General features: G+C 33.8%; 2 protein-coding genes across 12 annotated transcripts; one reads left to right on the top strand and one right to left on the bottom strand.

Moving 5' to 3' along the window:
* Positions 1-40: 40 nt before the first annotated feature.
* On the top strand, positions 41-963 carry LOC118265611 (electron transfer flavoprotein regulatory factor 1). The gene is made up of 2 exons (XM_035578601.2): positions 41-209; positions 374-963. Exons 1-2 carry the CDS (start codon positions 165-167, stop codon positions 581-583), a joined length of 255 nt encoding a protein of 84 aa, XP_035434494.1. The 5' UTR covers positions 41-164; the 3' UTR covers positions 584-963.
* Positions 813-27925, bottom strand: LOC118265610 (synaptotagmin 1). Of its 11 annotated transcripts, none has more exons than XM_035578600.2 (11): positions 27762-27925; positions 14526-14631; positions 13760-13897; positions 12595-12737; positions 12173-12265; positions 11587-11781; positions 11331-11507; positions 7325-7433; positions 6575-6708; positions 3988-4195; positions 813-3787 (listed from the first exon to the last, which is right to left on the bottom strand). In XM_035578600.2, the coding sequence occupies exons 2-10, from the start codon at positions 14623-14625 to the stop codon at positions 4001-4003; spliced, it is 1284 nt and encodes a 427-aa protein (XP_035434493.1). In that variant the 5' UTR covers positions 14626-14631; positions 27762-27925; the 3' UTR covers positions 813-3787; positions 3988-4000. The 11 variants fall into 11 exon arrangements, with proteins under 11 accessions (XP_035434493.1, XP_050562111.1, XP_035434486.1 ...); XM_050706154.1 differs by having other exon boundaries at positions 12173-12271; positions 13760-13894; XM_035578593.2 differs by having other exon boundaries at positions 7325-7442; positions 12173-12271; positions 27762-27924.

The following is a 27925-nucleotide window of genomic DNA, read 5'->3' as shown; positions in this document are numbered from 1 at the left end:
GTACCGTTATCTGTATAATGCTATCCTGCTGTCAGTGTCTACATGTTGCGATTTGTCAAAAGTATTTGTGCTGTTTGTTATCATTTTAAGTTTATTTGGACTATGAACTTTCTTTTGGATTAGAATAAATTAAGTTCACAAAATTGAGAAAATTAGTCTTAAAAATGTCTCAACCACATCGGAGGGCAGTCCTGAATCTTTATAAAACGGTACCTACGTGTTTAATAATTATTTTGTAAAATAATCTAGCATATTATGATAGCATGATTTGCGTATTATACAATAAACAATACTTTTTGTGAACTCACTGACGATAATTTTAATACCTACTATTGTGTGTGATTGATTAAAATTATATATTTTTTTGTTATAGCTGTTATATTTGGGTCGCGAGTGGCCTCAAGGTTACGACCTATTCCGTAAAAGACTGCACAAAGTTTTTACCAAGAATAGTGGAGAAGAAAACCCAGAAAAAGTCAAGATTATGGTGAAACACGGAGAGTTTGTTGTTAAAGAAATTGAAGCACTTTACAAACTAAAGAAGTACAGGGCTATGAAGAAACGGTACTATGATGAAAACTGAGGTGGTGAGTTGTTATGTTTGTATATAAGATTAAAAGAGATTTATATGAAAGTTAGTTGATATGAATATAAATATGTGTTATATAAGCAACGAAATATAGTGTAAACCTTAATCATATGATACCTGTATATTAGTTACATTAAATGAAATATGTAAATGTCTTAAGTACCTAAATAGTTTACCCATATGGTTGTTCAACGCAGTTAGGGGTGCAAAAGAAAACCAGAAATCTATGTAATTATGTATTATAGACATTTTTATAGTTTACATAATTCATTACTATTATAAACTCTAGTAAAAATTAAATTGTGTATTAATAAAATAAAATATCTAATACTTCTAAACAAAATGTTAATAAATCTTTAACATAATAATGAGAATGATTTTTTTTATTTAAAGTGGCAAGTGATATGATAATTTATTTTATCAATCCATTTCAGAGATAGGTATATACATTATATCTATGATAACAATTTTGTGTCAACAAAATTACAAGTATATGTTAAATAGTTGGTGCAATATATGGGCAATGAGTAGCTATACAGATAAACCCTGCAAATTTGTGAATATCTGAACTACAAATGAAAGTTTCATTTAACATTGGTTACATTTTACAATTCTAAATTTAGCAAAGGAGTTTGTAACAAACAGCAATGATTACAACAGCCCAACACATTAACACCACTTTGTATACAAGCTAATTATCCAATGATATAACATTTTACACTTGAAGTGTGATTAAAATATATATTTCACTCATACAAATTGCTATACAGGTATTGAATTGAAAATATAAACCACCTGGTGTGCATTAGGTTTTCATTACATTTCCTTTCTTCCACACATTGACAGCAATAAAGACAGGTCATTGTTCTTTGATCAGTGTCTTGTTCACAAGTTGATTGTTTACTCATATTTCATATGACATTTCAACAAAGACAGTATGAGTGTCTATCTCTAGTCAATGTTAAGTTCCATTGTGTTATTTGAATTTGTGGAAGTATGTCATTCATGATATCAATAAGTACTGATATCTGATTATAGTGACAATTTATTTGCAACACCGGCTTAAGAGAGTATGGAACATCTCTATGTTCTGATTGTTCTCTTAATATTATAATTCTAGCGATTATTCACATGTATTCTGGCATTTGTTCTTAATATTACAAAATGTCAATATTAAATAGCATTTGAAATATCTATATTGTCAATTCTACCGAGGCTCAACCGCTTGTTCAGTGCGGTCGGGATTATAAAGTAGTTGAGTGGAGTTGCAACAGATTCACTTAGCCATTTCATATATTGAAATACATTTGTTGTTTGAATTTTTTTCGTGGAATAGTTTATTTATTTGATATTTAGAAGAAAGAAGTGAAGTATTCTAATTTCCCACTTCCTCAATGTGAATAAACAAAACTGCCAATGAATCTGTTGCATTGTTATGAATAAGTTCTATATATTATATTAACATAGTAATTATATTTATTGTTAAATACAGTACTTGAACCACAAGTCTATTCCTACTTGTTTCGTGTTGGTGCACTTCTAAATTTACTTGAAGCCCGACTCCATTACCCCTATAGGTACATAGACATAAGTATATAGTATAATGTGATTGTGGAATTTAACATGTGATTACATTATATACACAATAACACATATGTTTGAGATCAACAACAGTCAAGCTTTAGCTAAGTACGTAGGTATAAATAGGTACTCGAACCGCAAAGTTAAGAGATGTTATACGACTATTAAATACCTACCTAACAGTAAAATGTTGGTACCTCGAACCGATAGATAGTAATGTTATGGATATAACTTGCGACGAGATTGTCAACCATTCTAGACGAACCACTTACCGACGCGACGAGACGAACAGCAGTCTAATCACGATTAAATATTACACCGTAAAGAACCATTTAAACGATTGGAACTATTTAACAATATAATTTTAAAGTATAAGTATTTTTATTTGTAGGTAGTCTTATACGTTTGACTAGTTTCGATGATACCACGTATATTGAGTGTCCATTTCCATAACTATTAAATAATAATAAATTATTCTACCTAACCTAAATTATAGAAGTATTTTGTATAAGTAAATAAAACCTTCGACTAACAAAATCATACAGATTAATCGATGGACACTGGACACCAAAGACTTTAATTCATTAATAAATAATGTCATGCCTTAAAATAATAATGTTTAGGTACCTATACAATAGGCCTATTGTTCCTCACGAGAAGAGAATAACAGGTTACCGACAATATATATGATCTTGTCTAATAACAAACGAAATAATGTAAACGCAAATGACCGTCGGTCCATTCTCTTCCCCCGAGGAACATTGTGTTATTATTATAATAAAAGGGTATCAATACTATAACACTTATACGATAGTAAAATAGAATGTAATAAATTTAACAGGATACAACTTATTTACACAGCTTTATGTAATAGGTTTTTAAATAAAATATATTTTCGATTACACGTAGGATAAGGTAACGGCTTTTGATAACAAAGCACACTTATTGAACAAAGCTGATTACCTATTTGTTAGCGCGATTTCAAAACCAACTTTATAAGACGCTAAGGACGTGGAAGTAGCAAAGGAATTCTAACAATTATTATCCCTACACTCCTCACAACAACTTACATATTGCTAAACCAACATTCTTACAATTTAGCAAGATACGAGTATTAGTTAGTCGAGACGAGATGAGAGAACAAGACTCTTAATCAAACGATAAATGTTGCGTCGATGCAGTTGCTAATGCAATCAAGTTTCTTACTAAATCAACTGTTGCGTCTAGCTACTTTATCCGTGCGCCAATTCAAAACCAATCGCCTCTGAACTGCACAGATGCAAACTTATCGGAGGTAACTCATGCTACTAGCATATAGCTGTAAGCAACATTTAAATTAATAAAGGGGTAAAGAACATTATCATCTTTTTACAATTACATATTTTGACAACAATATTTATTCGATTATTATATTGGAAACGATTAAAGACAACATCCAAATCACATTGATGAAGCGCTAATGATAACGTTTAGGAGTTGGGCACATATTTAACCACAGAATTATTCGAAGGTAATATAAATAATACCGAATATTCTTAACATAAGTATAAACAAATATAATAAGTCGCTTATTCTTCACACTCGTACTTCCATGTTTGTAGGTTTCTGCTTTTCTTACTGAAAACATAAGAGATGTTAAAAGAAAATTAAGTCATGATCTTCTAAGAACTCTTCTCAGTTTAGGTTATATTTTACTTGTGTGAGTCTTTGGTATAGTCTACATATCTAATAGTCTTTCTATTAGAATTACACTGTGATGAAAATAGATAATGGCATCGTCCTTACTGAATAAATATTCTTAATTGATGTGTACATACCTCAGTTCAATGTTTAATCCTTCTTCTCTCCATCATCGGGGTCTTTGAGTGTGTGCCACTGCGCAATGGGGCGCCGCGGGCTAGCCAGCATATCGGACCAGTGGCGAAGCTCGGTGCCTGACGCGTTGTATCCCAGCACTACCTTGCCGATAGGCTCCGACGTACCGATGCGATCGTAGTCCACCACGGTGATCACTAGGTTTACTTTCTGCAGTGCGATTCAGATTAATGGCATACCATTGGAAGCATTACATAACTACGAGAGCTGAGAAAAATGGTATATCTTTATTGTGCGAGACTTGATTTCCGATTCCTGGATATCCTTAACGAATCGTCATTTAAATAAATTAATACATATTTTAAATGTCACTATTTCGAATAAACTAGGACATATTGTATTGAATACTAATATTAAAAAGAAAATAGCACTTTTCATAGAAATTAACGCAATTTGTGAGTCAATTTATATGAAAAAGTCTATTTTTCTTGAAATTCTATAAGTGCCTTAATTTAGTTTGAATTGAACTGGCACATGCAAGGTCTGGTTTAGTCTGTAACACCTTTTATAATTTTATCAGGCGTAGAATCGAACGATATGATGGACCAGACAGTGCCATAGATATATTAAAGAAGAAATTATACTGTTAAGTGATTATATTTCTGTGTGACAGTGTAGACACCAGTGTAGGCTAAACTATATTTTTTATCTACACAGTGCATATTTCTTTTCATGTTCGTTTATATGCTGAACATAATCCGGAAAACGTGTGTTTCCACGTTTATTTCCAGCCATTGTAAATTTAAATCCAACTATGTACCCAGTGGCAAATACAACAATTCGTTTTAGATACAGGAACCGGACGCTATATGATAATAAATCTAATAATATTTGGCACGCTACATGAAACAAGTTCGTGGAATTATTTCAATTCAATTTATTTCATACATTTCCAGATGTTTTAATGTGTAGGTAACTATGTAGGAAATTTATATCGGATTAAAACACGAGGAAATATATAAAGTTTGTTGAATAATGAAATAATTCACTGAACCGATGTGTAAAAGATTTTAGAATAGTTAAGTATGGATTTTTATAAGCTCTCGTGAGGCAAATATGTCTACTTATGAAATGAGGTTGTGTGCTGTGTTGTGTGAACTAGTGTTTGATTTTCGTATGACTATTTTTTAAACGAAATATTTCGACAATGACTGTCTATATGATTCTCGTCAAAAAATCAGTCTAAATATAAAGGGCACTTATTAAAAGATAAGCTCATAATTTTTTAATTGGTCCCTTGTTAAAAATCATTTATTTTATTTTAATTAGTTTGCTCTTTTATATTTACTAGTTTGTACTTACTGATAATATACTCTATAAATGATATGTTGGCTAAGGATGGATCAAATAAGTATTGACAATGCGATTTTGTCATCCTGCATATCATGCAGACAGGTTAACAAAAAAGCATTTGAAATACTTTCAATTTTAAGATACATTTTTAGCTAATATTGATTCTAGTGAATGAAATAAACTTTATGTTTTGTGTTGTAAGAGTTAATGTGTGACACAATGCGAGCATAAGATACGACATTAGAAAGCACAGTTAAGGCGACAGTACTACTATGGCAAACCTTATACAATAGCGTCATATAAGAGCTGCTATTAGGTCGATACATACCTCACAATAAACAAAGTAACTCAACAGGGGGACAAAGCATTCAAAGATAGAAAAGGCGAAAATATGAAAAGAAGATTTAAATAATGCAGAAGAAGAACGAGGAACTGGATTCCTTAAACCATAAGTAATTACAGTTTGAAGTAACCAAATTGCAATGCAGTCACGAGGGGAGATTGCTAACACCACTCAGATTCGAAGGACGGACAATATTAATTAAAGCCAACTAAATTATATTGCCACCAAAAATGAAAACCTTCAGTCGAAACACGTAAGCCGAGTTACAAGTGAAGGTCAACATTTTATGCCATTACAGAAGTATAACATAATTGACTTTGAGCAATATAAGAAGGAAAAGACGGGGGCGGACTCAAAGGGAGCAGAAACAGATGACAGAATGACAAATGAAAAAGCAGAACTATACTAGGGGGTACTACACATGATCTAACTAGACAACAACTACGTAAACACAAAATAAACATACCAAACAATAAACAACTTAGGACATACTACAAACATTTAACGTAAGACTAACAACAAATATTTACGAAGAATAATCTCGTTATTTTTTTATAAACATTTGTGTTATGCAAGAGAAAGTAGAAGTCACGGCTTCTTAAAAAATATAACAAACACAAAAATGATACAACACAAATATGTTATGTATAGGAAAGGAACGGGTATGGATGCAAGTGGTGTACATAATTCATATATTCACAACAATTAGTCCACAACATCAAATCGTGCACAGTTAAGACAATTTTAATGAGAAATACATATCGCTTCATAGAAATTGGATAGTGAACATTTAAAATATTGAGTAATCGATTGTGTCGTATGTATTTCTCATTAATTGTTTTGTCCAGACTATGCGCTGCGACATCGAATTTTGCATGAATCTCGGCTCGCACCTGTATCTGTTCGAATGGTACTTCAAAAGTAAATGACTCGTTGTAATAGGGATTCAGTGTGCATTTCTTGATGCTCGTTTTCTTCTTCTTGAGACGTTTGCCATTTTGCATGAGTGCTATCTTTACGTACGGATCTGTGGGTCGGCGCAGCATCAGGACACGCGATATGGAACAGACAAGTTGGCATCGATTAGTTTACTGTTGTCATTTAGGTTGCTCTAATGAATAATCCTTGATTATTAAAAGTATTTTGCTAAATGGTTACAAGTAAAAGGCTGCTGATTGAATATGTATAAGCGGTTCTAGTTTCAAAGTAAAAGTAAATGAACAGTGTCTATTTTTAGGTGCAATTTGTAAAATAATTGTAGTATGTGGGTCACTCATGTTATGAATATAAATGCATAAAACTAAAGTTATATCAATACGTGAGGGAATTAGATATTATGAATAATACCATGAATTGAATTGTAGGTTTCATGTAAGTAGCTAAAAATGTTAAGTACCTACATGAAATGGTATTCGTGGGTGGTACAAGTGTTATGGACATGCAATGTAATATCGTTTTAATTGTTTTGAATGATACTACCTAGACTGTATATACATTACTATGCGGTTACAATCAATAATAAAAATGTAGGTACATTTAAAATGTTTACCCTAAAATCCCTGTGAAATTAGACATAGGTGTTATCAGTGTTTCTTTTTACATGATAAACAATTATATTAGTAAACATGATGTTATAATATTACCTGATAGACCGCCGACGTCCATTTTCTTCAAGTTCTTAGCTTCCAAAATAACAACTGTCAGTTTTCCGGCCGTTGGTACATAACGCAATGAGAAACAAATGTCTCCCAACTTGTTGTCCTGCAATGTGCAACAGTAAATATGACTATTTGTACGGTACAAATAGGACACTGTGACCTATCCCATGGTGGTGCCTCACGAAAGAACAGCTTGTGTTATTCGTTTGATCTTAGTGAATTAACTGATAGGCTTGCTTGCCAATGTAATCCCTCCTTTGTACAAAGAATATTCTTTATCTCTGACGTAATAAATGGTATTACATTCGATGTTTGTCGCTGTAAATGTGTTTTTATATTTACCATTGTCAATAAACAGAGTTGAACAAATAGTTTATTTGGATGTGAGTTGTATGGAAGATAATAGAGGAAAAGTTGTGTAAGGAATATAGCGTTCTGAGAACGGGTTAGAAAAGCTATTTATAAAAAATACAAATAATATGGGCCATAAATAACGCGGCTTAGGGCGGACCAGGGCACTCAAAATCTCGTTACACGAAATAAAAAACAAATAAACATAACAATAGCTTCGTGTAGTCACCTAGAAGCGTATTTATGGTTGTTGGTATATCGGCACAGGGCTTCAGTTCACGGATTTAAATATTTACTCTCTATGAATATTCATGTGAATGTTTCTATAATAAGATAACTGAAATACTGCGCCGAGCCACGTGCTTAGGACGCATAGCCCGTAAACAATTGAGATTAATAGCCTCGAACAAAATGGTTTTTGCAGCTAAAATCATACGCACATTTGACGAACACTTTCATTGCGTTACATATAACGTTTTAGCACATAGATTTCACTTTATCTAATAATATAAATTAAACACGATACATATAACTCTTTGGAACATAACTCTAGACGAACAAAATAAATATATACATCAACGTTCATATCAAACCTAATTATGAAGCAGTTATCCGCTGAAATATATAAATTTATATTGGTAGGTAGTAGGCTAGAAGATGAGGAGAGTATTACGATCTGTTGCCGAAATGAAGCCAATTTATATATTTTTGTGACACCCAGCTCAGATCATCAGAATGAAAGTACGTATTTATATCTAACTCACGTTTCCTAAACTCTTGGAACTATGGAGTCCTACATTCTGTTGGCCTATCATTAAACTCAGTTACCTTAAACGATGTGCCTAGTCTGTAAGAAAGACTAACCATTTTAGGAACAGATCGCAATTAGCTAACACATATAGGTACAATACACACATACAACGAACAATAACGAACCATTGAAGAAATTATTTGATCAAGAAACAAGAAATTGTACCTACGTATAACATCATAAATGATAACTCTAATAAGGGCATTGACCTTGTGTTCACAATTGTGTAAAAATGAACAATTGTTTTGAGATAGTTCAAACATAGCTTTTACGAGTATTTTTTTCTGCAGTATTTACAGTTATTTGTTGAAATTGGCTCAGACACAGTGTTTTCTGATACATGAAACATGTCATTATATTTCAGTATTGCGGATTTCTTCAATAGATCGCTGGTAATATTACTACATATACATACATACATCGATAGGTGCTCTCAGATACAGCACACTAACATTAAACAGATATTCCAGTAACGCACTAGTGTGATGCCAGTGTTAGTTATAAGCTGCGCTTTGTGAGTTATTGATAAAGGTGTAGCTAAAATATGTTCTTGAAGAAAGATTCAGTTAAGATAGTAAAACTCTAAAGGAAGAAATTTCTGGCATATAGCTTCTAAAGAACATAGTTTTAGGTGAAACACATTGTGTTGGTATTGTCCATTCGTGAACATTACTGTGATTTTTCCGAAGTAAATTATCGTACTTACAACCTTCACAGTGTGCTTGTCCTATGTTATCTACACCAATACCACAAACATGCAATAAGTACATATTGGTTCAGAAGGATATTACAAGGATTTGTTCTTCTTTCGTCGGTCAGAAGGTGACCTGCAACATACTTGGACAAATGCTTCATTAATCATTAATTATATTATATTCCATGATAATGTCGTATGAGTCGAACACGAAATGTAATTACATGCGAAACACCAAATTACACATGTAGGGAAATATTTGTGCGACATTTTATGAGTTATTTTGTAATTTAGAAATTTTGTAAATAAAGGAACCAATGTACTTATATCGGATTACGTGTGAATAACACCAATACATAGCCAATTAAACGTGTACCACACTTAAGTATTTCTGATTTGTCATTTCGTTCGCTCTCACGTGAATAAGGTACAAGGTATGCACAGTGGACAGAACACAAATGGCAAGTCAGACAAAGTACGAGCACAATAAGATGACGAACATGCAACATTCCCCAGCCGCAATATAAAATAAAATCAAAGTGTCGGATGGATATAAATAATAAGACGTAATAACAAAAAATAATAAAAAATAATGCGGTATGACGGGTGATCAAAGGTTGGGTGAATAATTTCCAGAATTTGAGATGAGGATCAAATATTAAGTTCTAACAATGCTTCCTAACGTCCTAGAACAAACAACGTAATGGTTCTGATTCTTGGCCCAATCCTCGTTACAAATCATTGTATCGAACCTTGTTCATGATTTGGTTAAACCTTTAGCCATTGGTCGGTTTCATATACCAGCACGCCATTTCGAGTAAAATTCGTGTATAATTTACCAGTAGATAATCTTGATGTGTCTCAAAATAATACTTACGTGAATGATCATTTCGTTTTTGAAGCGGCATGCAAGATTGTTCAGGACACAATCAAACACAGCCAAGCAGAGCAGAGAAAATATGGAGAAAAAGAGAAAAACCAAGTAAATACATTTTTGCTGTCGAAATTAATTTTATCAGAAAAATAAATGACGACTCAATCCATGTTGAGGTGCCTTGACTGCCGAGAATTCCTCCTTAACACTTTCATGAAAGTAACAAATTATCTGTGTTAATATCGTCAAGGTTCCTCTCATTCAAAAAGTGCAGTAAAATTGTAAAAATGTAGGCCATTCTTCCAATGAATGCTTGCATTAAAAAACTACAAAGATCAAAAAAATACTGATGACAAAGTTGGCTGCATATTTATAAATGAATGAGAACAAATTAATGATAGTTTTGATTGGACTGGGCGCATTGATTGAAAGAACGGCGAAATGTTAATTTAAAATGCTGTTCTGCCAAAACACAAATCTAATAAGTAAAGAATACTGTTGTAGTTGTAGGTAAGAGTAACTTATGTAGGTTGTCATGTGTGTTTTGCCAGTCTAGCCTAAGCTAAGAAAAAAATATAAAGTAGTCTCCTTGGCTGGTATCTTTTCAGATACGTTTTCGTTGGTGTTGCTGACTTATTTCTACATGTGCATTTGTTCGTAGGTATATAATGTTCCTAGTTGGTAGTTATTTGTTGATCAGAATGATGTTGATGTGACCTGGGTGTAGTTGTAAAGTTGTCAATTTACCAATTTTTGTGATTTGTTGCAACATCTGCCTAAGACAATATCTTCTAAAAATATCAGTTTATTGCATTGAAACGAATACTACTGGTGATTTATTATTATGGCCCAACGTGCAAAGCTCTATTTATTTTTTAAAATGAATTCACCTTTAATGTAAGGACATGTATGAAATTGGACTACGCGCGCCAATCATTTTACATGTAATCATTATATTGCTAGTCAAAATATAAATTCATTCCAATTTAAATATGATTTTGCTGAAAAGTAAAGCCTTGTAGAAATTATTTTACAATGCGTAGAAATTGGAACAGGCACTTTGATTTTCATTTTATAAAGATGAAAATTGTAGCTATGAAGTATTGGCTATTGGAGGAGAAGCAAAGTGTGGTCGATAGCTTCTGTGCCTTCTGACCGACACGTCTTAATTTAAAGACTCATTTACATTTGTACAAGGTACTTGGATGTTTCAAGGAGGACGATAATACTTGAAATATTTTTTGTGTGTGTGTGTCCGCACCTGCCCCCCTTCTCCTTCAACACTCTGCAGCTCACGCCATTCCTCGATAGTTTGTGCCAAGTCTACCTGGCACAGCGGCACCTTCACCTCACCGATTTGGTCGTGTTTTGAGAATCGATCGAAGTCGAAGATTGCAAACACGAGAGTTTTATTCATAGCGTCAGCGTAGGGCACGTTCTGTATGAATAATATGAGAATAAGTATCAATGTGTCTGTAAATACCATGTAAATTAATTCCACGTGTCACCAAACTTACCTTGAACACAAATGTTTCGTTGAAAACGGGGCTTAAAGTCTTTCGATGAACTTTTGTTTCGAACTTCTTCTTCTTGTCGGGGAGTAAGTAAACTTTAACGTAGGGGTCGGACGTGCCGCCCATGTCCAGAGCGGGGAGATCCTCAGCTTGAATTACAGTCACAGACAAACTGTTGCTGTTAAAATCATACTCCAGCTGCAAATAAAAACTATATGAAGTAGCTGCTAAAGTTGTAGCACCGTGATAGTAGTGAATGTTGCTATTGAAATTTCCATGTACAAAAGACTTAATGATGCAATCAATGCTTGTTAATTGGCCATAAACGGCACACCAAGATGCTCCGCAACGGTGATAACGAAGTCATAAAGTGAATTAACGAGTTGAATAAATGACTTAATTGTGTAACAAACGAATTACAGTTTAAAGAAAAGGAAACACATGAATAGATGGGGATACTACTGCGCTCTAGATGGAGCTTCAGTGATGTTAGAAATGGATTGCATTTATTGGTGTTTACAAACCAGGTTGTATTAGAACTTCCTTGGTGGGTCTTTCTGTGCCATGTGGAAACTCGTACAAAACATACCTTGTATTGGAGTTTTCCTAGCTTCTGTTCCTCTTTCTTGGAGTCGCCGTCGTCAGGTTCCTCGGCATTCTCCGTGAGCTCCTCCATATCAGGCTGAACCTACATGCACGTCCCGCGGCAAATTTCATATGAATATCGAATTTCTTAAAAATAGTTTCTATGGATTGAAGATTGATTTCCTTGAAAATGATTTTAATTTATGAAAACCTACAGAAACTCTTGATGGATTGATTAAAATACTAATGTAGTTGGTAAGTTAAGGATTTCTGAGTAAATTGACATGAAATTCAAACAAGAAAATCTGTAGGTAGTTGGTAGATACGATTGTAAATGGGCTCTAAATTTTCTTGAGGTAGATATTTTCTTTCAGTCTGTCGACACATTGGAGGGCCTTATTAGGTTTGAAAGTACCAAAACATTACCTTTTCCTTGTAAGCAGAACCGAGCAGCTGGACGGATTTTAGGTCGACACCTTTCATTCCCTTTTTGCCATCCTTGGAGCGTCGCTTGCGGAAACATCTCCTGATGCAGCAGAAACATATCCCGAGCACCACCACGCCCACACCTTCACAAAAGTTTAATATGAAGGAAGGCAGCAACGAAGTAAATAAGAACGGCACAAAGGGATTAAATTGCTCAGTGACCTTTCCCGTTTGTTGTAAGATATTTCCTACATAGATACTCGCAGTTAGAAGCTAATTTAAAAAAATATCTGATTGTGAATAAGTATAAATGTCAATAAAATATTGCGCATGGAAATATCTAGAAGATGCAAAAGAGGATTTGGGTTCTAACTGCCTGAACATACCAAATTTTAACGCAAAGGAACGCGTATCAACACTGCTATAATTTATTGGCACCTATATTTATATATACATAGGTACTACAAGATACGATTATGTTTGAGTTACGTGGTATATCGTATGTAAATTTGCCAGCGACGTTGGTAAATATTACGCCGTATTAATTATTCAGAAGAACTGTGTACCTAATATTACAAAATTACTGTCAACTCGTGTAATATGTAGAACGTGGGCTGATAGGTACTTTGACTTTCTTCTTATGAATAGTTTGACGTCGGCGTCGACGTCTTAGTCGATTACATAAAATCATTAGCCTAAATTAGTTTTAAGCCTAAAGATACGAGGACTTGGTAAATGGCTTTCACATAAGTGCGCCGTTTAAGTGAACAAATACTTTATCATAATAACAGATGAACAGAGAATAACAAGGAAAAAATATTCAGTAATCAAAATAGCACCAATGGCACGTAGGTACGTAACTAATTTCAGTTATTCTAGGTAGGTTTTGGCCGCTATCTCGCCTGGTGGTAAGTAATGATGCGCCTTGAGCAACCTATTCAATCGAGCCTTGAAGATTTATCTACCTTGGTTATATCTATCAGGAAACACAGACTCCGGCAAAGAATTCCACTCCTCAGTAGTTAATGTGAAATATTGAAAATATCAATTTTTAATGAAATGAATTCACATTCGACCCCAAATTAGATGCGAACATAAAAAGAATCTCTTATCTGTGGTTGTGAAAAGGTCATGAATGATGGATTATAATGAAGAATCTACTTACCGACAAGTATGGCGACGAGCTGCCATGGCTCAATGTTCATTTTACGGGCAATTTCTGCCGTCTTCTCTCCGATGGACTCCTGGGTAGTCGGTGGAATAGCCGATGTAATCGGCAGTGATGTCCCAGGTTCTGACGCTGCTGCACAAAAGAGGTTTTTTCATTAGAATAGCGTCTCTTTTATAAAGTAGTATTTTATTCTCTTTCTATGTAGGTATTATTTTACTTTTATCTTCAACCCAATGCAAGAAGTTTACTGCTGTCTATTGCTGGCTTATGTTCAACAATGGTTCCCCTAATGATTACCAGATGGGCTGGTTGGAAGACAACCAATAAAATGGTTATATTTTCACCGAGCTTTATAAAAAAATCCATTGAGGAAATAGGTTCAATCAAAGGCTTTAAAATAAGAACTAAGTTAAATTAAGAACTTTTAGGAATTTTTACTTGTATTGTTAATTTTCATGTTTTTTAAGTTATAAGTTACTCATTAGGCAATTTGTTGAAAAGCAAGGTTAAAATGTCTCTTGTTATTTAAAATTTCGTTAGAGATGGTTATTAAAATACTTATTAACAAATAAACCTCTCAATTATCTTAGTTAGTAAAGTCTCACAATAAAAATCGTTTCTAAAAATACAATCGAGCAGTTAAGCAGCTAAATTCGAAGTTAAATACGTCGCCTGTGTTAATAAATGCTTTCTTATATGACTAAATCAATATTTTCCAATTGGAATGTATAAGAGGAGTCTATATTTAGCATTTTCTTACTGATATTCTTAGATGGGGGCGTAACTGTATCATCCAGCGTCTCAGAGGGCACGGGCGCCTCGCGCCGCCACCGCAGCAGCGTATCCAGCAGTGGCGACATGATTGTCTGTAACAAAACATACATTAAAATACATCTCTGTCATGCTTATCATCTCCTAGTACTTTAAGGAACAGTTTTTGGTATTTCTACAGGGTATTTAGGTTCTACGTAGCTTCTACATAAGGTTACATTGTAAAATCAGGGCTATTCAATAGAATATTTAACTATCTTTTTTTTTACAAAAATGTTGCCTTCATTTAAATTAATTAATAATACATACAATACCTATTTGATTTTATGATTCTATGATTAAGTTATGCGCTGGTTACCTATTTACTACTTCAATAAAATATTACATTTAATAACTATAACTAGATACGCCTAAATCGATTTGTCGATGAACGTTCAATTGTTCTATCGAGGAAAACTAATTGAAAATCTCATCTGGAAGGCTCAAACTAGTTCAGCTGGAACTAGAAATATTGGCCTACATATTTTAACTGATATTGATCTCTATATGTCTGCTCGGATGATAAATGTATGTAATCGTTCAGGTAATGTGTCTCAATTACGTAGTTACCTAGGATTCTATGTACTTAAATCAGAATAATTTATACACATGAGTTCTATTATTCAGTCAACGTACAAGTTTATTAATAGTTAAACCATGCAAAGTTTTAATATCGTGTTTAAATTTTAATTCGTAGCCACAACCTTATACTATGAACCTTAATTTATGCCATCCCGTGCCGTTTAAACCCGTTTCAGGTAGCAATTTAAAAAGTTTGTAAGGTCGTTTTTGTTGTTTGTCTTTGTCCCTGAAAAACTTCCTAGGCTTAACTATATTAATCACTTGCTGAAAAGCTTTGTAAAAGTCACTAGAAAATATGTTTAAATTATCTAATAAATAATGTCATTCCACTTAAAGGGAATATAAATAAGGTCTATTTTAGAGATTTTCTTGCAACTGGCGCATGTGGGGCCTTGTAGACCACTCTACACAAGGTCTTAAGACATCTGAACTGTCAAGCGCAGAGAGTAGGCTTTTATAGGCGGAGATCTATAGGTAGCTATTTATGGTTATGTATTAACGCATTGATATATGTATGAACGTATTCAATTCCATTTTTTAATCTTTTCCGTTTATAAGAATTTGTAAAAAGGGCGTATAATATAATAAGGCCACTTTAAATATCACTCAGAATAACCAGAAACAACGTATTTCTGAAATAATAATTACAGTATTCGGTATAGCTTCGATGGCGATTTTCAGCATAAGAAGCACACAGCACTGACCTTATATTTGATCCCCTATCGATTCGTCGGACACTTTATCTAACAGTTATTATTTCTGTAGTCACTTAGCACGGGTTTGGTACATTTCTGTCGAATATTGTATTCGACTGGAACCACCACTCGGTACTGAAGCCAGGATGGCGGAGTTGCGCGCGCATGCGATCGATTGCCGCTGCGCGATGCGATGCCTCTACGTTCAGTTCCTGGCCAAGTCCCGATGTTTACGTCACTAGTTGCGTACATTGACGGCCAAGCTTAAAATGTTAATGGTTCAATGTACGTCGAAGCCGTATCGGTGGTAAAATTTATCGAAAGTCACATAGAACTCAGTTATCCTTCATAGAATTTATTGATACTGAGGAGTTTGCGCTATTTTACCTTAGTATGTCCAAAGTAATAATTGGCACAGTTACTACTATAAATCAATAATCGTAAATCAGTGTTCAAAATAATGTAAAAACGCAGACCTGGCTTGTAGTAGGTCAAGGATTAGATCAAAACGTAAAAGTCAGATTTGATGTAAAACAGCAGAAAAGAGTATCTTGAAAATATTTATCTTCAGGTCTTGCAAACATAAACTATCGATTGTTTACGTAATAAAATCTTGCGTACAAATTCCAAAACGCGCCGCTCGCCGCTCTACAATGATGCGGTAGTAAAAGTCATCAAAACATGAATGAGGTTGCTTTATGTTACTGCAGATGACAAAACACAAATAACACTTAATTGGTTAAACTGTGGAAGGCGCAAGCTACTGACCACTTAAACCTCTTATTAATTTTGGCTTCATTGGACAATTTTGGGTTATTACCGACTATTTAGAAGCCAAGCCTTGTCATCGTAATAGTGCTGTTATTTGAAAATTAAATGGACCTTACTTAGTAGCAAAGAGTATCAAGGGAAAAGGTGTCTTAATTTAAATTACTTTCAGAATGTTACACGTTCCTGGGTCCTATTAAGGTAGATTCTCTCAGCTTAAAAGGTCGTGTTGGTTGTCAACCGTTTTAATATACTGGGGGTCTATAATAGAGTTTTAAAATTAGAAATACTGCCGTGTTGTCATCATAGGACTCGCCGAGACGCCGCCGCGCCCACACAATCGCCTGTAACCTTAGGACGACGTCGGTTCACTTCACAATTAATATATCGTTAGTTATAACTTGACACTAACAAACAACGGGAAATTCTAGAAAGATGTTTTCATACCCCTTTTCTCTTTGTAAATAAAACTATAGAGGTAGACGTCAATACAATGATTCAGTAGTGTTCGTTGATAAGCCCCAATTTGGAGTAACTTGGTATACGAGAGAAATGCTGAAACTTGTCATACGTACGGGTATAATACGCAATATGATATATTATGATATACCCACAATGTGAAATCTACTAATAACTGACGTGATACGCCTTCATTCTCAGTAAGGACCTAAATCACCCTTGACAACTCTACAAGGTAAATGTCGACGAAACTGGGAAGTTTTGACGGTTCAGGTTGTGTAGGCGATTGACGACTGCTCTACGGATAGCGAATTCCATTTTTACCAAACGATAAATAATTTGTGTAGGAAGTATTTATACAACAAACTATCTAAATGTCATTGTATTGATTAAATTATGATTTACATTCATGATCTAAAAGATGAAAATACGAAATGTGCAAATGAAGGCTTACTGTCGCACTCAGAGTTATTTAAAATTACTGAAACTATTCCTTTAAACGATTTAGTATCGAAAATAATTGCTAAAGACTGGGTTAGGTAACCATTAAATGACGCATTTTAGTAGGTTAGGTTAGACCCTATTGAAAAGATTTTTTCAGTTGTTTCTTTACCTTTATATTTTCCTTATCACTTATGAATCAACCACACACTTTATGAATGTGTTTTTAGAATCGACGTGATCATGACGTCAGTAGATTAGCGAACATAACCGAACCGCCCACGCGTTATTAATCAAGGAGCCAAAGCCTTTTATTAAAAATCTATGGAACGACTCCATAAAACATAATTTAAACTATTTTCTTGAAAACAAACAATATTTTCAGAAATATCACGCTAACATAGAGTCTGTAACTGATGTTTAATAATATAATAGATAGGGCTCTTCTATAAACAGCGGATGAATCAATTTTAGATACAACAACCTACGTTTTGAAGGAGTTAAAAAGAACGTGACTATTTATTTTAATGGGTATACAAGTAAGCTTTATCTGCTCTGATATATATATTTGGGGAAAACTATCTCTGTTTTTAAGGCCGATTGAGCGTCAGCTAAGCGTTACCAGTTGATTTTATCCAACTCAATAAAGTGAGGCTAGTAGGTAATGGTCGAGGAGCGTTTAATCGGGAATTTACTGCCAGTCCCTAATATACTCGGGTCTACCGCAGAATGTAATGTGTGGGTGTATGTATTTCTGTTTAGGTGTCTAGGATATCGACCTAAAATGTTAGTGGATATGGGAACCAATAGTGTAATTTATAGATAGATACCTATATGACCTGCTTGTGATCATCACGTTCAAGGCAACATTAAACAAAGAGTAATACATTACCTACATATCATTGAAGGTAAATTCAAAGTAAAATGTATAACTGCAAAAAATATAGCTAGTGCTTCAAAAAGAAATGAAATTATATTTAAAAAGTACAGAACTGGTTTACCTCACTCCTATTTAGATATTGCTGCTCAAATATAACTTTGGTACCTTGAACTAACCTGTAAATGGTTGGACTCCCACGATTTGATATTAATAGTCGAAGGGAAATTGAAAGGTACATTATTTTCCCTCTATATAAGCCTGCTATTGGGTATATAACGTAATAACTTCTGATATTCATTACTTGGACCTAAATATAGAACGGCTGGTATTTGTTTCTCCACATTGAAATTTAAGATGGCTGAAAGCCGTCTGGGATCTCCGATAATGGGTCATGAACAAACTCTCTGTAAGCGGCTTGAGTCCATGATTCATATTAAAATGAATAAGTTTCAGATTATGTGCTCCTTAAGATATTTATTTAGTTGTATGCACAATTTTTCTTTGATAAGTTATACCTAAGCTAAGTTGTCTAAACGCGCATGATTCTTAGTGAGCTTCTAAGTTGGACAAAGTATTATTTGGTTTATAAATTCATTCTATGGTCGCTATTAGACTACGTTCAAAATTTCAACAAAATAATGTTAATTTTTATAAATAAAATAAAATCTCAAAACGAAGATTAACAATTACAAAGAAACAAAAAACACGTTATTTTTTAATTTAGATTTCAGTTACCAGATTTTTACTCGTAAATGTAAGCAAAGATGAAAAATATGTATATTTATTTAAGTCCAGACACAGGAATGAAGCCAAAGAGCTCGTAAACAACAGCGAACTACTGAGAACCCCATACCTAAGTATAAGTAGACCAGCTATAAATCTCACTAGCTGTATAATCCCATTGCACTGAGCCGCTGAATATAAATACGAAAAGTAATTCTGCTCATACAACAGCCAAAGAGATACTTTACTGAAAAATATAGTCTTACTTTTATTACATACTTTTTGCTGTATGTCTGAGTGTCTTTCAGACAAAAAGGTAATTAAAATACTATATTAATTAACGTTAGTTTTTAAACAATATTAATTTTACAAATTATTTATTTCACTCACGTCACGTACATTACTGCTTTGTTAGTGGAGTGAACGCAAGACTGATTTCAAAGGAGATTTTAGGTTAAAAAATGTGAAATTGAGTTTATGTATTTAAATATTTTCAGTAGCACTACAACAGTTGGCTACCTCGTATTCTGTATTTAATTATAAAAATCATACTTACGAATAAAATAGCAATGCAAATGATAAAGAATCAGCACATTTCTTTATATCCTGTTAGGAAAAAAACGGTATGATGTCCATCCTAGTAGAACTGCGGTAAACTACCCGAGTCATCACGAGAACTTGAAAAATGTAGAACAATTTTTTTGCCAGCTCACAACAGTGTGAAAAACTAGATATTGGAAAAAGCTTGGAATAATTCCAAATTATGTGGATACGAGTGGCGACGGACGGCCTTGTAGGGAGTTAGGGCCAGAATCGCCCTTTGGTATAAGTGTTCTCGTTCGTAAGTCAGCTTAATACCTTTTATACATACACATAACCCAAAATTGTATACCCACAGTTACTTAAAAACGTTCTTTGTTTTACTCCTCTTTTGTTTTATCTACACGTGCAGGCCTTTGGCAAGCGTCAAGTGTCGTACCATTATGCAAAAGAAAATTATAACGTATGAGACAGGGCGTAGCCGAAACCATGGAGCAAAAGCCTCAAGAAAATCAATGAAGATTCTGGAAAAGTACAAGAAACCTTTCCAGATTTGTATAAAAGTAATGATATTAAATGTCTACAAAATCAAAGGTTCTTTGTAAGTATATTTCATTATATATAACCACATTTATAAAATATTTCAGAGAAAATCTTTTACGTTTGGTAAATAGCATTGTATGAGATGAATAGCACTGGGAAATTGTACGCTTAGAGTTATCAATAATCCTTACAGGCTTACGGTGTGGTATACATATATTAATATTGTAAGAAAAGCCTAATAAATTCACGCATATATTTCATGCTGAACATTTATGTACATATAATTAAGTATTGTATTTGTTATGTAACACCGCCGAATGGTATTATTGGTTGCGTAGTATTTAGTCGTCTGTGCACTGTGCAGGGTATCGCTAGTACTATGTATATATAAATAATAAGAGTACGTAGTTAAAATTGAGTTTTATTAGTAATTCTATGATTTAATATGAATAAGATAATACGAAATCAAACAGTACTGATAAGCGACTCGTGCCTTCAACGAATTAAAGGCACTACCCACGGGTGGTCTACATAAACAAAATGTGCAGAAGGCTGATACTACGATATACATGTATTTGTTTATACGTGATAGTATTATTTGCGTTGTACGATAACAGAGTTACGGCCAGCTTAGAGATAATGAGAAGCACGTTTTAGCAAAATGTTGAATGAAACTGTGAAATTCTTTATAAACACGCAATTTTTATTACATGTTTTGGTTATGTAAAAAATAAATTAAGGTAAACAATGTATACTATAATTTAATTACAGTAAAAAGAACTTTTCATTAATTTTCAAGTTATTAAGTTCTTTTTACTATAGTTGGATACAAAATAACTAACTAGAATGATCATACGAATTGGCCACAAATATAAACTTGATAAATGTTATTGTCCTTGTACAATAAATTAATAAAGTTATTTTACCGACTAAACGTTTTTTAGTTTTACACATTTAGCGGTAGATATAATAACGCTTTACAAATAACATTAACAAACCGCGTTTGCGATATTAAACCACATCACCTCCGGGTATACTAAATAATGATAATTAATTATCTTCTACTGGATATAATTAATGGAGTTTCAATACAGTTTCGTGTATGTTAATTTCATTTCAGTGTCTCTACAAACACAGAATTCATTATTTAATCACAGTTGATAATATAGATATTAAAACTACAGATAATGTAATTTTCACATCTTTTTAACTATGGTAAATATTTGTAGACGTTTATTGTTAAATTTCACAGGACCAACAACAGATTCCTGGTAAATATTGTAACGTAGAATACCGTAAGTTCCATTGTATTTATCTGACGAACGTCGGATACCTAGAGATCGTAAATATTAACTTGTAAACAGTGCGGACATTTCTTCGAATTAACCGACTAAACATTATTTCTAGACTACGTTATAGGTCATCCAGGACTTAAGTTACACGAGCTCTAGCAATAAATTAGGGGTCTTTAGAGACACGAATTAATGAACTAGCCATTCTACACATATGTACTTTGGTCAACAAAAGTAATGTAGATTGATCAATTAAAAAGAAGTGTATGAGTAATACAAAAAGCGAATTCTGTGGTCATGTAGTCAGTGTACAATAAAATACTTATTACGTTTAATTTTAATACTGACACAAAAATACCAATATTGGTATTCCAGTTACATAACTTCCAGTGACCCAAAAACCTCATAACAAGTCTGTGGCCGAAGCAAGATGAGCCTGAGCTCTGTCTATCGGAAAATTGTGAACATTGTTATAGGAAAATCTAGAAAAAAGGTAATTAAATTCCACAGACATTTCGTCCGCGTAAAGAATGTATGTCTATAAATATTTACTCGTGATAACACCGCTTATATACGGTACCAACCAGTATAAATATAGACATTTCCATATTTTCCTGTTGTACTAATGCTTTACAATTAATGTTATTTGCATTTGTAATAACAACATATATTCGTGTATGTTTTTGTTAATACTTGGGAGTTTGGCTGTGAGCCCGGTATCTGGATTTAATGCGTACTTATCACAATAAGATGTTTTATAACAAAGTGAAAAGCATATACGCAATCTATACCTACTAATGGGAAAGTACGGTTTCTGTAGGATGTGTTTGATATAATGCAGATGAAATCACAATGCTTAACCTGTATATACATATTTATTAAATTAATTGTTTACAACCCAAAAACCAAGTGTGAATCAGCTGTTTCTGCTAATGTACCTATAGATAACTGTGTATGAAAGATGCATCAAATTTTAAAGTGTTTTAATGGCATGGGCGCCCAGATTCTTGACTGCATAAGTGCTGATAGTGGTCTAGAGTCTAGACCGTACCTAAGCGCTTGGCTGTAACCTATTTTCCTGAATAGCAGCTTAGAGCTCGCGTTATTACAGGCCACTGAAATACCTTCACCGGGCTCTTATGACGCCCTATAAAGATCCTAACGGTGTTGATTATAATCTCCTTGCCTGGTACGTAGGATGGAATGATAATAAAAATTAATGTTGCTTCTAATTACGCCTGTCTTTTCCTTTTTCGATAGTTTTTCTATTTATGCAAAAGTACATTATTAATAAAGCGTAAATATTTTCACCGACAAAGAACTAAAAAGAAACCTACGTTTGAAACCGACACGTATGTCTTTCATTATAAAACACAGTTTGGTATACATAATAAAGTTACTATCTTCTGGGAGCTATGTTTACTGCGACAATTAATTGTTCATAATTTCTTCCTCCGAAATTTCCTCTCCTTTTGTCCTGTTTCCCCAAAATTAATCCCTAGTTACAAGTGGAATTAATATTATCCTTAGGCCTTGTACTTAATTCCGAAATTCTGAGAGCAAATGAGATTTCTTTTGCGCATTAATTTGTATACAACATAAATTAATGTATTATTATTTTAGGATTGGACTGAAATTGAAGCCATTCCTTAATTATTAGCAGGAAAAGATATTACATCGTAAACAATTCACAGTACTGGGCTTAACAACATAAAACTGAACAGACTTCAGAGAATTGAGAGAAAAAATAACTAAAAAAAAAGCGTTTAGGTAAGTATATAAATTACCTATTAATCCCGGCTTAGCCGAAATTAATTTGGACTAACTTATAATGAAAAATATTTTTTTATACAATGGAAAGAAAGGGTTCGTCAATCAGACACAATGGATTTACTTTTGATAAAGTTCAATAAAACCTTTTTGGGTTAAAGAAATTTTAGACAAAAGGGTTCTTTAACCTGAAATGACAGACTAGAAGTTAGTTTACTTTTGTTTTATTGATGTCGTCATGTTGAGTGCAGCTTAATCATGTTATGCTCATATTCCTCGAAGGGATGGGTAGTATTAGTAATCCGGTCTCAACGTAAACATATCCATTAGCTTACTTTCATAATGATATGATTGGAAACATGTATCCACGTGTAGAGCTTACATAAACAGGCTCGTGTTCACCAGTAACAGACGACATCTGTGGTATGAAATTATACAATTTTCTTCTGTAAAAGGTCAATTACGTGGGCTTTGAGAGACATTTAGAAATAAGACGGGTAGGTACTGCTTATCAAGTTTGCTTCACGAATTTGTTTATTGTAATTAATCCTAAGATCGAAGGCATAATTCAAAATGGAATTCTTATTGTCTAGCTACATTCTATTTTTAAATGTTTCTGTAGAAGTAGAAAAGTAAACAGTGCATCTCCTGGCCAGCAATAAAATGACCAATACAATCCCTTTCAGTAGCACAGTACGCGGTAATAAAAACGTTCCACCGATTGACAAAATCGATGTAACTTTGTTCACACGCTCGCACCTCGCACGCTCATACGATCACTTGTGGTAAACACTAGCTTTGTTTAAAGTCTACCTCTATGTGAGGACTTCGGAACTAAGTGTTTGTCTTTAGCTGTGATGTAATTGAAGCAATCACGATTACCGAGACTTCGGATCCGGTGGCATTTACACGTAGGTAATTAGCGCTTTATGAGCCAATGAAGTGTGTTGTAGAATTGGGTACTCACTTTATAATTTAGTATTTAGGAAATTATATATGCATGTAGGTATAAATATTCAATACTTTCAAGATTTAAGAAGTAAAAATGGTAAATAATAATCTAGTTGGCGAAAAGTTGTTGTTTTTTATAATTAACATAGACATAATCACACTAAAGTTTGTTTGGATGTTTGCCCGTCAATCATGCCAAAACTGAACTGATTTTCATGAAATTTGGTATACAGGCAAGGTATGAACTGACTTGGGTGATAAGATACTTTTTATCCCACGGGAATGCGGGCTAAAGCCGCTGACAGAAGCTAGTTTATAATAATGTGATTAGACAGTCAAAGCTAAGTTTAAGATCACCACCATCTTGAAAGAACATGTATTAATCATATGGGGATTGTACTTTCATGTTTTATTTGACCACCATTGAGAGGTTGCACTAGCTGTGGATACTACCGACGCGTGACCTAAACAAGTATATAGTATTTTACTTTCGTAAACTATCCTGAGTTATAGAACATAGAATATTTTTATAGCATGACTTTGCAAAGCCCTTTCAAAGTAAATGGTTGGTTTAATGTATAGGCTCCGGGATCACGATACACGATATTTTTATCTCACGAGTTAAATAAACTTTCGTCCCTGACTTCACCTTCATAATTTTGTATGAAATTGGTGTAAACAAGGCCTTGTGATTGATTGCACTTTTTATTACAAGAATTTCTATTTTAAGAAATGTTAGAAGATTGATTTTCTACTAAAGTTTTTTGTATTTTCTATTAAGGCATATTCGTTTTATGTGAATAGATAATTTTGAATAGTTAAATACTTTTATTGTTTGTATATAAAAATAAGTGTTGTTTAAGTATCTAGCAGAATGTTTAACGAAATATTGTCTTAATTTTCCATAAATCAAATTAACCTTTATACATAAGTTATTAGGGTTTTCCACCAGAGATGTGCTATGCTACGTTGCTGTGGATGCGTTTGGCTTCCACCAATCATATTCATTGCTTCACATAGCTTTGCACTGATGAAAACGGACTCAGCTTAGTTATGTTTTTTAATATGGAAAGATACGTGATATGGATGGCTTCCCTTCTATCGATACATCGCATACTCGAGCTGCGCATCTTCCTCAAACAACTACGTAGCTTAGTATCAGTGGAAACGGTCACATAGTGTCACAGCTTCACTATTACATCTTCGTAGCATAGCTACGTCACACGTATCTGGTGGAATAGCACCCCTTATCTCTACACGCTTGTACTCTTCCAAAACAGTTTGAAACTTTGAAACAATGCGTCAACGGGCAATGTTGTTGACGTAATTTAAAAACGGGACGTCATCGGTTTCCATTTTATAAAAACCTTTATGAAAAACGTGAATTCCATTATTAGTCAACATAGTTACACAACTGACTTTGAGTTACCGCCACGGGAAGCTGAAAAAGTGAAATAAATCAACAAAAAAGCAGGTAAATATTAATATGAAACTACAACAGTTTCGAAATAACTTTGAAAAAGTTTCGTCGTCAAATTGATACGATCTTTGTTATTGTTACCACATCAGACCACTTACTCGAAGGGTTAGGCAGGGGTAAAGGGTTGAACTTTAACCTACCCCACTTTTGCCAATTATATTGTCCTAACTAGTAGTCTCATTATGATCCCATACGTTACAAATTCAAAGATCCCATATTTCGTCGCTTAAATAGTTAGGCTAAAATGGTCGGCCTCAGGGAAGATGATAGTACAGTGGTCACCTACTGCCGTGCAACTTGTACAGTGAGGCTCGTGGGAGACGTATTCCCTATCTCTAGGGATTTACCGTGGGTGCTCCGGAGGCGGTCTACTTAGAGGACCCAGTGCCCCTTACAGGTGCAGAGGGTGGTTGGTTTTGGTGAGGTAAAAACCCACACTCCTTAGTATTTTATCCCCAAAAAGATAGGCGCCTTTTGAAGGTTTCACCCCGTCATCAAAAAGAAAAGGCTAAAATGTTCGATTCTATTGATATTTTTTTCTCAGCTAATCATAATTCTAGACTTGCTATAATAAAAATGAAAAATCTTATAAAATTTAGCTCGACACGTGCTTCAAACTGATGAGGCAATTTATGAAAACATTAGAAAGTTCATTATTGTTAGCACGTAGCGTCGCAAGTATAACGATGAAGGCACTTTAACTAAGCCCGTTAGTGCTTTATAAAGCAGTTTAGTTTAAGAGTAACTTACATGCGTAGGAACTGTAATGACGTCAGAATCTACGACATAATACTGCTAACTACAAAGTTAATTATGTTTTCAAAACAAAGGAGAATGTTGTACATACAGATGTATTGTGTGGCCTATACATACACACATACATATACAAAACACTTCTATACAAAAGGCTCCATGTTTATTGATGTTGTTTTATTTATTTTATTCTTCATACACAAAAAGGTTGTTGCTACATGGACGGATTTAATGCCTTATTCATGAACCTTTCCTTTCAAATATTTCTACGAATTACTTTTCAAAAAGGAAAAGTTCTACTGGAAAAATAATCCATGAATTGGATTTACTTGAATTTGGATCCTCTGAATCTGTGCGCAGAGTTTTAAATAAAGTGTGCGTTAATATTCCATTCCAACTGGGGGTGTAAATTGATGTTTGACCTTTATAGGTTCTATATACGTAGGTACAGTTTGATAAAAATAACATAACGCCCTTATTTTCTCAGAGTCGTAGGCGGAGAACATGCGTGAGCTGTGTTTGTGCTGTTGTTTCTAATGTATATTAATTGAGATGAAACTTCTCGAAAACACACAATGTTTGCTCAACATATTGATTATTTTTACATTCCATTTATTTTTGTTATTAAAAACCATCATTAGAACATTTCAGTTGAATTCCACGATTGATTTGAACCAGCGATTTCAGTGAATAGAAATTATATATTGATTTAAAATCTATATTTACATATTTCTACTGCATGAAAGTGAGACATATAATTATGTACCTAGTAATTAAGTATAATTAGATGTACGGTTTTGTTTTGTATCATGGTAGTAGTTGGATATTAAGGTACATATTGTGGTGTGATCCCTTTTTTAGTTGATACAATTATGAATAGGGAGACCTCGTGTTTACAAGGGAGGATTCTTGTACGCGTGAATGGAAAGGGTCCCTTTGTACCTATAGGGGTTACATGTTATGAGGGCCTGGTAACTGTGTCACTTGTCACCACTGTGTGTACTGACTTTAAATGTAGCTATGGTTAAATGGGTTATAAATGTTATGACCACAGGAAATCCGATAAGTAATGCGAGACAAAATGGACGAGCGTGGTCGATTGTGTGGGTTATTTAATATTATTACTGATAATATTTATTAAAGATTGTGTTTGTAATAAGCGTGTAATGATATTTTTGTATATATCTGCTAGCTGTATTTAAATGAAAACTTAATAAATGATTACCGTTGAGGTTTATAGACATTGCTATATGATATAGCAAGAAGCCATTTTTATTTTATTTTCTAGTTATAACAAAAATACACTTACCGTTTTTATCGAACACTAAATATGAAAAATAACAGCACTATCTATTTCCATCACGCAGTTTGATTCACTATATGCCTTTCAGCAGTACAATGTAGCGTCGCGGTTTACGCCTGAAACTCGACTGTTCTCAGCGGCGCTGTCGTCGCTTTCGCGCCCCCGCAGCG

This window comes from Spodoptera frugiperda, chromosome 28, assembly GCF_023101765.2.
Source record: "Spodoptera frugiperda isolate SF20-4 chromosome 28, AGI-APGP_CSIRO_Sfru_2.0, whole genome shotgun sequence".
NCBI classification, from domain to species: domain Eukaryota; kingdom Metazoa; phylum Arthropoda; class Insecta; order Lepidoptera; family Noctuidae; genus Spodoptera; species Spodoptera frugiperda.
The sequence above is the reverse complement of the archived record's forward strand: the minus strand, read 5'-3'. Positions and strand labels throughout refer to the sequence as shown.